At 43.3% G+C, this 15,446-nt stretch overlaps 3 protein-coding genes across 5 annotated transcripts in view; 1 reads left to right on the top strand and 2 right to left on the bottom strand.

Annotated features, from left to right (window-relative positions):
- Positions 1-13,404, bottom strand: part of LOC128746950 (filamin-A-interacting protein 1-like) — a 52,996-nt gene extending 39,592 nt beyond the window's left edge. Inside the window, exon 1 of the mRNA XM_053844352.1 lies at positions 13,256-13,404. The gene's annotated coding sequence lies outside the window, so the exon portion shown is untranslated. The remainder of the gene's footprint in view (positions 1-13,255) is intronic.
- Positions 1-15,446, top strand: part of tfb1m (transcription factor B1, mitochondrial) — a 47,854-nt gene that overhangs the window by 15,672 nt on the left and 16,736 nt on the right. The gene's annotated exons all lie outside the window — the stretch shown is intronic.
- On the bottom strand, positions 7,994-14,095 carry LOC128746953 (claudin-20). The gene is made up of 2 exons (XM_053844355.1): positions 13,794-14,095; positions 7,994-13,482 (listed from the first exon to the last, which is right to left on the bottom strand). Exon 2 carries the CDS (start codon positions 13,397-13,399, stop codon positions 12,623-12,625), a length of 777 nt encoding a protein of 258 aa, XP_053700330.1. The 5' UTR covers positions 13,400-13,482; positions 13,794-14,095; the 3' UTR covers positions 7,994-12,622.

The raw sequence follows: 15,446 nt of genomic DNA, 5'->3' as shown, positions 1-15,446 counted from the left end.
TGTCACCGAACATGATTGGCCGATTTCAGCGTGAACTGTGAATGCCGATCACTACCTGTCATTGCCGATCACAACAACTGATCACGTGTGACAGCCGGTGCTCTGATGGAGCCCCGCTGGCTGTGATGCGTCTGCTCCTGCCTATTCGCTGTACACTAAGCAGCGACATGTCAGCGGTGAAGATTCTTTCTGTCATGTGAAGTTTGCATGAGGCAGCACATGCGCGGGAAAATGCTGCGCAGGGAAGCTCCTTCAAATTAAACACGCCATTTAAAGCGCCAGCACTTGACGCAGAGTTTTCCGGGCTCATGAAAGTGAGACCGCTGGTTCCTCAGCAGCAGGCTGTTAGCACAGCTGATGCTTAACAACACCAGTCTGAGTGTGTCATTTGGGATGATAAGAAATAATTATTAATTTCACCGAGCTAGATGAGTAGCCTTTCTCAGGTGTCATTTATACGGAAAACGGAAACAACCGGATCTGTCGCTGTTTTGGAGTCAGGTGCAGCGTTCGTTAGCCACCTGAATCTGAAACTTCGAAAATCGTCTGGAGTGGAAACTTTCATAAATGCAGTGCTCTCTGTCTTAGAGTCCCGCTACAGTATGTAAATATTTCACGGACGCACCGCAGTCTCTAGAGATTCAGCTGTGACGTCTCACAAGTTCAATGTTTTTTAGTTGTCTTTGTGACAGAATAATTGCAGCATTCAACAAGGTTTTATATAAACCATGTCCGAATTTAAATGATTTAAAGTTCATTTTTTCCCATCATGGACACATAAGGTCTCATGATTTTGATTACAAATTCATTGTCAGGGCAGCAAGGGTATTTTGTCTGGCTGTGCTTTGGTGAACCAACCTGGCCTGCGAGGACCATGGCCTGTGGTGTTTTAAGAATGCTCATTCTGTTTGAAGCGTCCCCCACTACCTTTAAAAAGATGACCAGTCGAATTTCTGAGGCATTAAATGGATGGGTCATGTGGGCAACTCAAATGGATTATGTTTTTATTGTGAAGATCCTTCTTCCAAAACTTCCAAAATCTGAGCTGTGTGTGACTCTATGGCGGAACACGGCGACATGTTTGATAGTCGATGGGTATTGGAGGCCAGAAGAATGGATGTTCACTGATGTAGTATTAGGACATGGGCAATCTGAGAATAAAATGAAGAAATGAGAAAAAATGAAGTGCAGTATATTCTGAGAACACTGGCTTCCTCTCGAACTACTGCTTCTTTCTCATAGCCTTTGTCAGCTCAATTTATTGGTATCAAATGCTGGCAAGAGTTCCAGCAGCACTATTAAGAAGACAGTGAAAATCAAGTTGAAAAAGTTTTAAGGTCCTTTGGACAGTATTCAGAAATAGAGGGCAAAGTATCAATCACAATCTCGGTCAATATGCAGGGTGTCTTCTTCCTTTTTCTGTAATGTGTCACCTGAATTTCATCTCTGTATCTGGGATTTTCGACTTGCAGTTACCGTTCTTTCCACAGCATTTTTGTGTGTCTGTTCTCTGTGTCTTCCTTGTTGTTTCTCCTGCCTTCCTAGCATGGTGGTTCATCCACATGATCCGAGTAGGGCTGCTGTTCCTAGCACAGCTGTATCCATTTACTGGGAATCTGTTCATTACTATCACTTAAAACAATCGGCAAATAAAAAGTAGAAAACATGAACATGGAAAGAATAAAATGAAACACAATATAAGATCATATAACAATAATAAACAGTTTGGGTCAATGCATATGTATAACAATCCAAGCATATGTAAGAAGAGTTTCAAGAGACACATACGTGGCTCTCAAACTATGCACAACTATGCCGTATGAAACGATCATTTATTGTCTACAAAGGTGGTTCTGTCAAATTAGAATGGGGGAAGGACTACAACTTTAATTCAGCACAGTGTTGCAACGGCGAGAACCGGAAACGTGCATCGGTGATGTCAGAAGACGCATTTGGTGCAGCTCTTCTCCTTCAGTATCAGCAAACTGTTGTGTGGCGACTAACCAACTTAAAATATCAAGAAAATATCAACTATAAAGTATTTACAAAATCTTGATACAATATTGCACAATCAAGTATTGTGATATTTCAGCCTCCAGTATGTTCATACACACTTACTTTGTTTGCATGAACCTTCTCTTTTTTTCTCTGTTTCCTACAAATCGCTCAAATCTTGGTTGATGTTCTTCGTGACTTCCTCTGCTTCTATACATTCAGCCGTGGTTGTTTACGAAGATGGTACTTCTGGTCATGTCTCAAGATGGCACTAGTTTTTCACCCAGTTATAATGACCAGTCATCACACTCATGGTGTAATTCATGGTATCACGTGAAAACAATATTATTTTTCCTCATGGACAGAATGAAAACAGTATTTCTTCTTTCTCTTTTTTTCTAGGTTGACTTGATGTCAGTGACTATTTAATTTTCGCACTTTTGTCGAAAAGTGCCCTGTCGAAATCTTATTATTTTGGTCATTTGTGAGCGAAAAGAAAATGATGAACTCAGTATTTGAAGATAAATACTGACAGAAGTTTCATTAATAGCTGTCTCTGGGGTGAAAGCTCAAGTCTGTGAGAGCAATTCTATACATTGGAATTAAAAACCTCCGCTTGGATTGAATGCGTAGTATGAAGTAATCCAAGATTCTTCGCAGGGTCTTTAAGATGCAAAGGTCTGCCCCCTATGATGGGTTTACTGCGGCAATCTGGATTAAGTGTTGATTGCTTGATCGTAATCCGGCCGGCAAATGAATTGGTCAACTTAATCCTTGCGGCTTACTTAACGCACACATCTTGATCTAAGTCTGTGATGGTATATAAAGAAAATATAGACGTTTTTGCTGTTGAACCAACATGAGAGATTTATTTGGAAGAAAAGGATGCAGAATCCAGTGCTTGTTAGGGATGGTTACCCTGGTGAACACGCTCATGTATACACTATATTACACCTTTTCTGTCCAGCCGACTTCTGGTTTCCAACTGAACATTACAGTGCAGCGAAGAAATAGTTGCCCCCTTCCTGATTTCTGTTTTTTTTTTTGCATATGAATCACACACAAAGGTCTCAAATCATCAAAACAATTTTAATATCACTCAGAGACAACCCAAGGAAATATGAAACCAAAAAGGGGAAAAAAGTACAAGAACCAAAGATCACATCATGGCACGATCAAAGAAATTCAAGAAGAAATCAGAAATAAAGCAATTGAAATCCATAAGTCTGGAAAAGGTTACAAAGCCATTTCCAAGGCTTTGGGGCTCCAGCGAACCACTGTCAAGTGAAGAAAACTGGGGACAGAGGAAAACAATCCCATGAGTGGTCGACTGACTAAAATAACTCCAAGAGTGCAACGAGTCATCCAGGAGGTCACAAAAGAACCATGGATAACACCAAAAGAACTGCAGGCCTTGCTGGCCTCAGTTAAGGTCAGTGTTCATGACTCTACCATAAGAAAGACACTGGCCAAAAATGGCATCCATGGGAGAGTTCCCAGGCAACTTGATGTGATTGATGGAAGAATGAGTTCTGTTGTCTACCACTATAATGTCCAGCCATCAGGTTGTGCCCTCAAACTCAAGCGCTCTTAGATCATGCGGCAGGACAATGATCAGAAACACACAAGCAAGTCTCCACCTCTTAATGGCTTCAAAAAAACAAAGCAAAGGTTTTGGAGTGGCCAAGTCAAAGTCCGGATTAAAATCCTATTGAAATGCTGTGGTGTGACATTAAAGCAACAATGCGTAGCATTTAGACGTAATAGACATTATTTTCATATTTTCTGAGATGACAGGTTTTACTTTGTGTAATCCCAAAGTCTCTGCTAAACGCTCCCTTCGACTGTTAACTTTCTCTGGTCAAGCCGCCCAGAGGTGTGTCATGAAAGTGGAATCACAGCTCCAACTCCACCCTCACCATGCCACTTTACAGCAGAACGGCAGAGCAGCTATCTGTGTCCGTCGGTCTTGCAGCTGTTCCAGCCTCTCGCTGGATCCTGAATGACGGAGTTTGATTCCTGGTGTGATGATAGATGTTTCTACAGTTCCCTTTGAAAGTGTAACCTTCACAGTGTTGTGTATATATTTTTTGGGCCTTTTATAAATAAAACTGCATTTGTATGCCCTTGGGTTGTCAGCAAGTGGTTTGATTATTCTAAACCTTATGATAGATATGTAAAAAAAAATCCCTTGGAAGGTGCACTTGAGAGGTTTCCGTCTTCTGAACAGAACTGCTACTTGACAACGGTGGTGTGGCAAGATTCATTGAGCTGACTATCTTTCGTTGTGCCGTATGCGTATGTGACAGTATTACCTGTAAGGAGCCTGTCTGGTTCACCCCCACATCACCTCAGGTATTTAGCTAGGCGACAGTTCGCATTACTGTACCAGACTGTAAGAACACTGTTGGTCTGTAAATGTGTCTTTGTCTCACGCAGACTGTATGACAGGTTGTTTTTTGTGCCAGTGATTTCATTGAATCATAATCATCATTGCTGCTCATCCTTATGACATCATAAATCTTATTGTAATATTGTATTATCCGGCAAATAAGCCATCTTAGTATTATCTCATACATCTCTCTGCACTTCTGTTGAGTTAAACTGTGTTTCTCCTATAATTCTACTCTTTCTGTGGTACTTAAACGATAATTACTATCGGTTTCAAACAACGTATCTCCATCCATTAGCCTCGGCTCACCTTTCATGCTACCAAATCCTCAGTGGCGCCCCTCTTGCTCCGTGCACAAATCTGAAATATTAAACTGCCTCCCTTTGATCTGTCATGCTATTGTTTTCCTACGAGCTCTTCTCTCTCCATCTCCATAGATTTTACTGCCATTCTCAGCAGTTTACTGCACCGCCAAGGTCGTTGCTATTATTCCCCGGCTGCGCCGGGCAGCTACAACAAAGGAAGGTCATTCTTGCTTGGCTTTTGACGAGCACATTACAGCGGCAGTATGATTCTTCATGAGCATAACGGCTGTCCAAAACAAAGAGCCGCACATTAGGTATCGTGACACATGAGGGCAATTTGGGCACCTGCAGTATTTAGAGCAAGGTGGCGGAGAGTTAATGGAGATTCGCTGACCTGCTCCGTAATCTGTCTCACTCTTTTTGTCTGCCAGGGTGACAGGTGGAGAGAATTAATCCTTGTAGGCACGAGTCGCCTCATTGTCTTGCACATTTCTCTTTAACCTGGGGAATTTGCTGATCTGGAAGGTCGGCGCCGTAATCTGGGATTTTTGGTGAGGAGGTTAAGTTCAGAGGCTTGGTTAACCCTTACCTGAAATTGACCCATCTCCTGCTCATCCAGGATAACAACCCTATATGTCATAGCGGCATCTTGGGGTGGGAGTCTTTGATGGAAAATGTAGGTTAAACACACTGAGAAACAGATCTTATTAGCGTTCTCCCGTGAGAGGGGTAGGTATTTGATCTGTACTCCTGTTGCATAACCAACAGGAGTGGGAGAAAGCAGGAAGGAACCTTGAATAATCCATGTTTGTTTCAGGAAAGCACACCCTGGATCTCAACTTGGCTCCAATCCGCTGTATTGAGAAGCCAAATTCTCTTAGAAAGTGGCTGTTAAATAAGATGAAGTGCATATATAGCACTGGGAGCACATTTACTGTATGAAAACATGCTCCATGAGAGGAAAAATTCCATGTCCAGTGCAAGTTTTCTGTCACTGTTTCATCCATATAGTCAATTTATATGGATGAATAAATATTTTTTACCATTCAGCATTCTCTGCAAGCTACTTCAGTTGGGTTGTTTGAATTGATGTTCTCAACATGGCCATCCCCCTTCAATGCAGCATTCAAACACTGTTTACATCATTGCTCTTTGTGCATTGTGTCTTGCAGTCGGCTTCATCTGGTCTTATGGTTCTTAGCTGTTTTGCCTCCAGTTAGGACCCACCAAAATAGAAGCAGTGATTATTAGCAGCCATCTGCATAGGCTGTTTTTATTCTGAAGGTGTAGAAAATAGCAAACCCTCACAGGGCCAAGGAAAAATTCTGACACATATTTCTGATTCTGTAACTTCCAGACATAAACCGATAACCATGTCGTAGCCTAGGAACTCGTAAAGAGGCTTAAGAGTCACAAGTAAGTAGAGTGCAGAAGGCTTTGGCAACAATAAAGGGGTGAAAACATTACTGTGATGTTTTTATTTATTTATTTTTTTTAAACAGTTGAATGGATTGTGGTTATTGTCAGCTTGAATTTGGCTCCGTCTTCCAGTACAGTTGAACTAGGGCAAATGTTTTGTTTAACGGAACAACAAACATTAATTTAATTTAATAACTTGAGTTTGTGATTTGGTGCGTTACCGATGAGTTGCGTCTGTGTTTTTGAGGTGCTACAACTGGCTGATTTACTTACAAAAGAGTTTATTGTTATCCAAGGAAAACAGGCATCACTGATGGAATTAACTGAATCAGGTAAAATATTTACCACCCACATCACAACATGGACCTTGTCAGATGATCCAACTAATATCATTTTTGTAGACATAAAAAATCCTGGGAATATATGTTTTCCACTTAAAGTTATATTATGCTGTTACCACAATCTCATGAGATATCACCACTAGCCGGAGATTCATTCATTCTTAAAGCTTGCTCCATTGAATTTATGCTTAGTTTCATCAGCTTTTTTTTTCCTAATTCCCTGTACATTAGCAAAATTACTGTTTAACACATTTGTTGCCTGAACTGCATCTTTGCTCGAATTCAGCAGCCCAAAAGCTATAAATCTAAGTCTATTCCCTGTTTGGCAATCATTCCTCACATTTGCAAGATTTCTACATCTCCCAGATTTAGCTCTGTGTAATGAGTTCAGCACACGCTGGTGTTTATGCTGCTGTGATTCCATGCACGTGGACTTGAAAGCACTGGTGCTATGTTGTTTTGATTTGTGCGTTTGGAAAGCATCTGAGACTTTGCTTGCCGTCTTGTGGAAATGACTCTATGCAACCTTTTATTTTATCGGTTGTTTTTAAACGGTTAAAACTTTTTCCACAGTGTACAGTATATTGAGAGACTTGACAAATGAAAGACAAAAGTGAAGTCACACGATCTTCATTGTGTTTCCAGGTGTCATGGTTCTTTGGGTAGCTTCCTCACTGACTTCAGTAAAGGCTGTTCCACTCCTCCCACGATGGAGTCTTTTTTTTTTCATCAAATATATCTTTTTTTTAATACTCCGATTTCTCATTGCTTTTCTAGAGGAAGAACATTTATTATTCTGAGCAGGGGTGCCCACACTTTTTCACCTTGCAAGCTACTTATATAGTCACAATGGTCTGCCGACTATAAAAATGCAAAACATCAGTTATTTATGAATATAATGAGTATTTTTTATTGTTCCTGCTTATTATTTTGTCTCTCTCTGCAGATGGTTACCAAAAAGGGCTACATTTACATACATTTTGGTGACTGCTGAAAAATACTGAAAATACCGGGCAAATAAAATCTAATTAAACCTATAATATTTTTGTCTAATAATAAAACAAAAGAGGAATATAACTACATTTCTTCTCATAACTCAACTAATAATGCTAAGAACAGGTGGTGGCATGGTTGCAGTTACATGTCTGGCTGAATCCTTATTACACAATAATGTGGTCCTTACCTTATACAGACCTACCGTACATACATAAGCTGCACAGGTCTATTGCCCACAGGCGCAGCGATTCAGTCCACGCCATTGGATGGCCGGTCTGTGTACCACTTTAAAAGTGTGCGAGGACTTTTAACATCACTTCTGAACGACTTTTGAAAACAGACTCCAGTATTGAGACTCTACTGATGAATCCAAACTTGGCGATGTTCTGAATGCACGTCATCATGCTGCCATTAGAGCTCCAAGCTGCAGCTGACACCGGCTGTGGAGGCGGAGCTGTGGTGTGAGCTGGAATACAGAGAGCCGAAAACGTTGAGTGATTTTAAAAAACAGTAATTTTATTGGTCTGATGTCACAAAGCTCAATATCCCGGCAGCATGAACCTTGTTTGCCTGGGCAATTCCATATATTAGCCATATTGTTGTTAAATTCTCAGGGTTCAGAGCATGTGAAAAAAGTAGTTTTGTTTTTTGTTCATGCCATGCGATGTACAACTAAGAGCTAGAGCTATTGGTGATTGAAAGTCTGATAGTCTGTTCTGATGGTGTAATATTCAGATGTACTGTAGATTAATATTTGTTGAGTGACAGAGTGATTTGTTATTCTGATAGATAACGGGTATTTCACCTAGTTTAATAAAAATATTGCTCATAAAGTAGAGTTAGATTAGAGAGCAGGGTAGTGTTGGCAAGGAGAAGAGGATGTTTTCTGCACTGCACCTGAACTAGTGCCAGTTTCACTGTACTGGCAAAGTGTACTTAGGCTTGCATGGCTTCATCTTTGAGAGGAGCATATGCTCCTGGCAGGATCACCTGGTAGTGTGAGTGAGCAAGTGGGGCAGTGAGTGAGTGTCTCCTGGCTCTAATGCAAGGTTTACTGTACGAAAAAAAAAAAATGGAAGTCTGTTCGCAATGTGTTTAGACTGTTTACAATAAATGCTTATTGGTTTCTAATCGGTAAAATTCACAGAAACTAGCTACCGTAATTCTGTTGTCTGAAACTGTTGTGTCTAGATGTTTATACAGTAGTTTTGTTGTGAATGTTTGGTACTGCAACAAACATGAATTGAATTGAAAAATGTAAAGCAAAGTGAATGTCATTTATAAGTGTGATCACAATTAAAGGGAGGCTTATCTATCTTATCTTCCATAGTCTACAGTACTTGATGGAAAAGGTTTTTGTGGAGAAAAAAAGGCAGTGGTGTGAAGCTAAATCTTGATGTGGCGTTGTCAACCCATGTTAGCTGGGACAATGGGACAGTTTTTTTGTCTCCAAAATATGCATGATTTACACTTCTTTAAGACAGAAAGAGAAACACATTCATCAGCTTGTGCTGCAGTGTCAGTGAAGGGACTGGAAAGTCTTGTATTACAACAAGAATTCCTCTTTTTAAAACCCATTTGCTCTCCGTTATGTTTTATTGATGCTTATTTTAGTTGGGCTGGTGGGGCTTTTGTCTCTGAGTGCTGCCTACTCGCATCAGAGCCCCTGCCATCCTGCAATCTGTAGATTTGGCAAGAGGACCACTGCTATCTTGTTACTTATCGCGACACACACGCAAGCACGGAACATCCAACCAGCAGGCGTTTCACAAAATAGTTTTATTGGTAAAAAATAGAACTACTTGCACAAGCACATTGAGACAAATGTATCTGAACTTGTGAACATCATCACCATTATGCTCTCGCAACGTAAGAAGTGCTAAAGCATCCACAAAAATAAGCTGCTGTTATCAAAATTATAAATAAATCCTTTACTCAGTGCACTATAGCAACCCCTCAGCAGTCTGTTTGCACCTCTACCCGTTCATTAGCTAATAAAATTGCATGTTCAAGCCGCACATCCACGGAAAAAAAAGAGGAAGCTCTAGTCCCGTTTCCCTGCTGAGTCAAAAAGCATCCCTCCTTTCGAGTTGTGTCACGTTGTGTACCAGTCCTGGGAGCCTAAAATGCTCAGCCACTTGAAACAAACTGTTGTCAGCAAAGGTGCATTTGAGTCGTCTTCTTATAAAGAAGATATGATATGGACATGGTTTTGTGTCGTATATCCAAACAACGCGGGGAATCCCCGCAGCACAAACATCTTTGAACACCAGACGCTTGTGCGCAGCTCCGCAGTGAACCACCGCCGCTCATCCACATTCATGTTTTCATTTAGTCTGCTCGTGGCCAGTGATGTCTTGCTGTGCTTTGGGAGATGAGGAATAAAGAGGATTTAAGATAACCCTCGAAAGCTGAGCTGGACTGAACACAAGCGTCTAGTTGACTTGAGACTTAGTCTGGCAGAACAAATCACAAATCCATAAAACATTTACGGATGTATAATTCATGTTCAAACAGCACAACAGAAAATGAACACAGGCGGAGTATGAAAATGTGAAGAGATATGGCACATTCTCCAAACACCTAAGTTGATGACATGGCACATTCGTTGCGTGGTTTATTGCATTGCTTATGATGCCTGGGCAGTGGGTTGATGGTCCGGAGGGGGGGGGGGCTGCCTGTGGTGTCCCAGCAGCAGCCTGCAGGTGGCGAGCTCAGCTTAGCCATCTGCTCTTCCCCAGGAAGCAGTGCTTATGAGACAGAAGGGGACACTGCGCAGCTCTACACATCACTGACACAAAAGCTCTATTCCTGCAGTCCTCCCTCAGAGCAACACTTTCATGGGTGTGTTGACTGGCTGAAGTGCACAGGCAGCAGTACTCCAATATTCAGCATCAGGATTCTTTTTGGATTAGCCCCGAAAATACTGCATCTGAGTGATAGCCAGTGTGTTTGTCGTACCGTCGACGGAACAGAATTTCTTCAGTAGTTAAACGGTTTTGAAGCAGCTTTTTGTCTTTTGTCTGTTTATAAACTATGCATTTAGGTTGGCTAGAGTTTTGCCGTGCCTCCACCGCTTGAGAGCCTCTGCTGAAGTTCTGATTTTTGGTTTGTAAGTTTATTTCCCATCACTCTCCAGCAGGTACAAATATCCTTACTTGAATGCATAACCTAGCGCTACGTTTGCTATACTTCTTGCACAGAGTTTAGGTCTAAAAAAATCAACTTTTTTATGTATAAAATGAGCTTCTGTCTTCCCTACCTGTATAACATAACGTTGCCATAAGTGTTAAAGTGACCACAGACTTTATCATGTTTGTGTTGTGTTCAGTTTTGTGCTGACATGGCAAATCTTGAGTTGTGCCAAGTGGCTTGATAGCTATCAACTTCTCTAGAGTTCTTTCTCTAGAAACACAAAAGAACGTGCGATTGTTGATAATCATTAATGATCCCTTACAAAATGTGTTTCAGGTTGCGTCTGTGTCTTAACCTCAATATTATCCAGCAGACACCCAGCAATCTAATGCGTTCCCTGCAACCCAATGCAACCTACTTTCTCCTGCGAGAGATTCAGAAACACTTGTCTTTTTGTAAGCCAAGGGAAGCAAAGGAAAAGATATTAACACCTTAATTTGGTTCAGTAATAAAGTTAAAAAACAAAGGGGGAGGTTTGATCCGCAGAAGACTATATTCTGCCAGTTCCCATACAGTATCAAAACCAAATCCAATGCTTTGCTCCCCTTAACAAGTTGATACGGTATATTGTGTTTCCAAGTCCATGTGTATATCTGGTTTATCAAGTAGACCTTGGGATATTTCTTTCATCCGAATCCTGACTAAATTAGGATCCAAGTCACGCGGCAGCTCTTTAGGAAATCAAAACCAGTCTGCGCACGTAGTGCTGCTGACGCATTTCCAAAACAAGTGGCATATGGAGACTGACTCAAACCTTCTCCAGCTCCATCCCACAAAGCTATCCAGCCAGCCGTGACTCAACAAGCCCCTGCTCCTCGCTGTGTTTCCGCTTTGTTTCCTGCCACCACAACATCAAGGCAGAAGTCGCGGCGGACACCAATCATTTTCTTAACCACGCAACACAGGCGCCGCCTCCTGTCCCCAGCTGATAACGGAGGATTAGTCCATGTAATAAGCCGAGATTCTGATTAAAGCTTATAGAATCAAGAGATTGCGGGAAAAGATGCAACTTCAAATCACCGACTGACACGCACCAATCAGACGGCGGAGAGACACTTGAATGCTGAATCTGGTTTCCATGGCAGTGTGGAGGAGGATGGCAGGAGTGAAGAGCTTGCACAAAGCGTGTCTGAGGGTTTTGTGTGTACACAAACACATGTGCGAGTGTGGGGGTTTAATAGCATGCTGGTGTTCATTCGACAAATGCATGGATTGTTCCGGACAGCCAGCTGCTACTTACAGACATGTTGCTTTTGTTTTCGAGAGACATCAAGACAGAGAAAGTCCACGCGCTTGTCAATTCCTCTTTCCTATGCGCCCTCGCCGAGCGTGTCTGCAGCTCACCCCAGCATCCCACGTCTACTCCTCCTGACAGTCTTTCTACAGTTACAACAGGGTAATATTTCTACAGCTTTTCAGGCACAGGCATATTGTGTGGCTATGTCTCAGTCATCTACTGGCATTCCGCTGCATTAATAACACAGACAGGCTCCACACAGCATGCTTCAGAGGCAAAGTAGAAACGCCAGTCTTCTAGCTAACAAAGTGATGGCCCTTTCAAAACAAAAAAAGAAGAGCCACACCTCCACCCAGTGCTTGTAGGTGACACTGCACCTGTTCGGCCAAATGGGATGATTGTTAATAGCAGCTAAATGATTGCTTTCTTTCCTTTCAAACCTTTGGAGAGAACTGCACGAGCAGCGTCCTTATTTGCTTAATCCATTCCTCAGGGAACGCTTTCAGTGATTTACTGATGACAGTTATCTGCATTTGGCAAGCGGCAATCCACAGCTCCTGGTCAGGAAATACCTCCACAGCTTGTGCTTGCAGAACACAAAAAGATGAATCCCAAGTTGTCGCCTTCCTCATTCTCCGTAACCTTCTGGATTCGAGCCTAATCTGTAGCATAAGCTCTGCCCCCCCCGTGCTCCTCCTCCCGAGGCTGATCTCTAAGCTTTAGCATACACAGTTCTGGTTTATTACACGTAGTCCTGCAGGCTGTAGCCCGTTTTATTGTCTAGAGGGGAGAGAGAGCAGTACTGGTGCTGAAGCTCCTGCTGCTGGAGCAGCTGTTGCTGTTGTTGCTGCAGCAGCAGTTTGTCAGGGGGAGGCAGCAGGATCAGGTCCTGGGGTCCGTGCCTCTTCCCGGAGCATGACATGCAGAATATACACCCCCCCATGAGGAGGAATCCCGCTGACACAAAGGCGACGTACACTGCGCCCCCAGGCTCAAACTTATTGCTCTCGGGCACGTTGGAGTCCAGGAAGTTGGTGATGACCTCGTTGGTGAACCAGGAAGCCGGCACCAGACACAGAAAGCCGGCTGCCACTAAACATCCACCGCTGGCTATTGAAGCGTGCTGCTTGGAGCGCCGGCCGCCTCCCCAGTGTGTGCACTTGAGTCCCAGGGAGGCCAGGCAGAGGCCCATGGCGGCCAGCACGCAGCACAGCACCATGGTGGTGCGGGCAGTCTGCAGGTACGCCGGCAGCGAAAGCACCGAGTACTTCAGCGTGCAGCTGAACATGCCGGTGCTGTACCACGTACAGTCCATCCACAGCCCCTGCATCTGAGAGATGGCGGTGATGATGTTGGAGCCCACATCTGCACTGACCTTCCAGTTGGGCAGCAGAGTGGCCACCATGGCTCCCATGATGCCCAGAAGAGCCAAAACAAATCCAAATATTTGCATGCCCGTGGAAGCCATGCTCCTTCTTTTAAAGTAGCTGCTGCCGTCGTCGTCCTCCCTGGGGATCATTCACCCAGCTCCAGTCCGACACCTCCGCTGCGTGCGTCCCCAGCTGTCACTCAAATCGGTGCCTCAGCTGCGTCTCCACTGGACTGTAGAGAGGAGAGAAATGGAAGTGAGTCAACCGCCGCGCAGGGGAACAAAAAAGGGCAGCAGCAACTCTAGATGACTTTTCGTCCAACGTACTGCATGTTTACTGGCTCCTGGTGCCCCGGCGAGTGACACTGGAGAGGCTGCAATGACTTGGTGGTATTTGCAACGCTTCGTATCGATGTACACTTAAAGCCACAGCGCGCGTCGTTCATTAACGCGGGTTACGTTTAAAACTTTGGCGTCGGATTGTAATCGGATGGATCCAACTGGAAAGGGAAACGCTCGAGAGTTAGGATTTTGAGAGTCTCACCGTGCTGGTGCAGAGCTGGCGCTGATTCCAGAGAACACGCGCTCACACACGGACACAGGCGAAGCTGCTGAGGAGAATCTATCCCGCATCTCCGCGTCGATCGAGGCGTCCATGGTTTTGGGCACGGCGTGTGGGAGACATCCCGGCTCCTCACACACACGTACACTGACTCTCACGCACCGGGACCGCGGAGCTCTCGCTTTCCTTGAGCAGAGTCTCTCTACCTCTAGCGCTTTCTCTCACTCTCTCCAGCTCTATGTTTCCCTCTCTCTCCCCCGCTCTCCGCGAGTGTGTGTGTGTGTGTGTTCCAACTTGCGACTGTGGAGCTCTGTCGTCACCTCCACTTCACATCAACAGCACGCTGATAAATGACGTCCTTATCATCCCAGTCTATCGTCACTGTTCTTTTTTTCTTGTAAACACTTAACAGTCATCGGAGCCTTATTTTTTTCCTCTCAATATTTTCTTTAAAAGTCTGTCAGATTCATATCTTTCAACTGCTAGCATTTGACTTCAAGTCACCTTGTACTAAAGTGCAACTACTACAGTATTATAGGTTCCGCTTTTGTCCCTCCATCTCTTTACAAAAATAACCAAAATAAGCAGTGGTTTAATAGATTTCTATGCTGTCGCGAGTTCCAAAACACTACTTGCTAAAATGCTTTATTCCATCCATCCTAGTTGGGCTCATCGCTATCCCCACTATTTTCAATGGTGGAAAGGTATGAATTATTTTTAGTCATCCATCTGGAGGTCCACCACCATAACCTAACCTGCCTTCTGTAGTCACACCAGTCCTCATCCATCCATGTACCAAACCTTACTGGCTGGCTTCCTCATCTGTTTAACTGGTACCTCCATCTCCAATACTCTTTGTGTCCGCCTCACTTTATGATCACTGATAAACGCTAATCCTACCTTGACTTAAATGCATGTTATTTCAAAGTTAAACCAAAATAGAAATTAAATTCTAATCCCTCTTTTATAAACATGAAAAACATGTAGTTTTGCCCTTTTGTGCAAAGAGGAAAGGACTGAGATAATCCAGGATTAGCCAGTAAAACACATTAATGCTCTAACACTTTTGTATTTGCTGAAAATATGTCTCTTGTTCTGTGAGAAAAAATAATTTCCTTGTGATCGGCCTGTCAATATGAAGAATTAATGAGTAGTGAAATGGCAATATAAAGATGCTGCTGTTGAAAGATTAGACACTGGAAATGCTGATAAGATGTAGCCGCTAGGAGCGTTTCCCTCTTAAGAGAGAATAAAAATCAGCTCTCTTCAGAAGGTGAAAATGGCTTTGTTCGTCTGGTCCTGCAGCCAGGGGAGTGTTTTGTCAACACAGTCATCGGCATCCTCCAGCATCGGTCAGCGGGAGACCTAATCTCGCAGCTTCCTGCTGTATTATTTTCTCCACCCCTCCTTACAGTGGACAGTGTGGAAAGGGAAGAGCAATATTCATGAGGGACAAAGAGGAGACGAACACTGGTGCCTTTGTGGACAGGTGCTTTTGCCGCATGCACATCTGAACCACCATCCTGCATTGATGGTACAACCAATATTGCAGATAGCTAGATTGATTTATCCATTGATCTGTATGTTTATATGGCGCAGAGCTCCTTCAAACCCCCTTTGTACCGCCAGTAAACA

The sequence above is a fragment of the Synchiropus splendidus genome, chromosome 16 (assembly GCF_027744825.2).
Source record: "Synchiropus splendidus isolate RoL2022-P1 chromosome 16, RoL_Sspl_1.0, whole genome shotgun sequence".
In the NCBI taxonomy this organism is placed as follows: Eukaryota; Metazoa; Chordata; class Actinopteri; order Syngnathiformes; family Callionymidae; genus Synchiropus; species Synchiropus splendidus.
The sequence above is the reverse complement of the archived record's forward strand: the minus strand, read 5'-3'. Positions and strand labels throughout refer to the sequence as shown.

What these genes read in the sequence shown, in the direction of transcription:
- LOC128746953 (XM_053844355.1), bottom strand. Translation starts at nt 13,399, where the DNA reads ATGATCCCCAGGGAGGACGACGACGGCAGCAGCTACTTTAAAAGAAGG.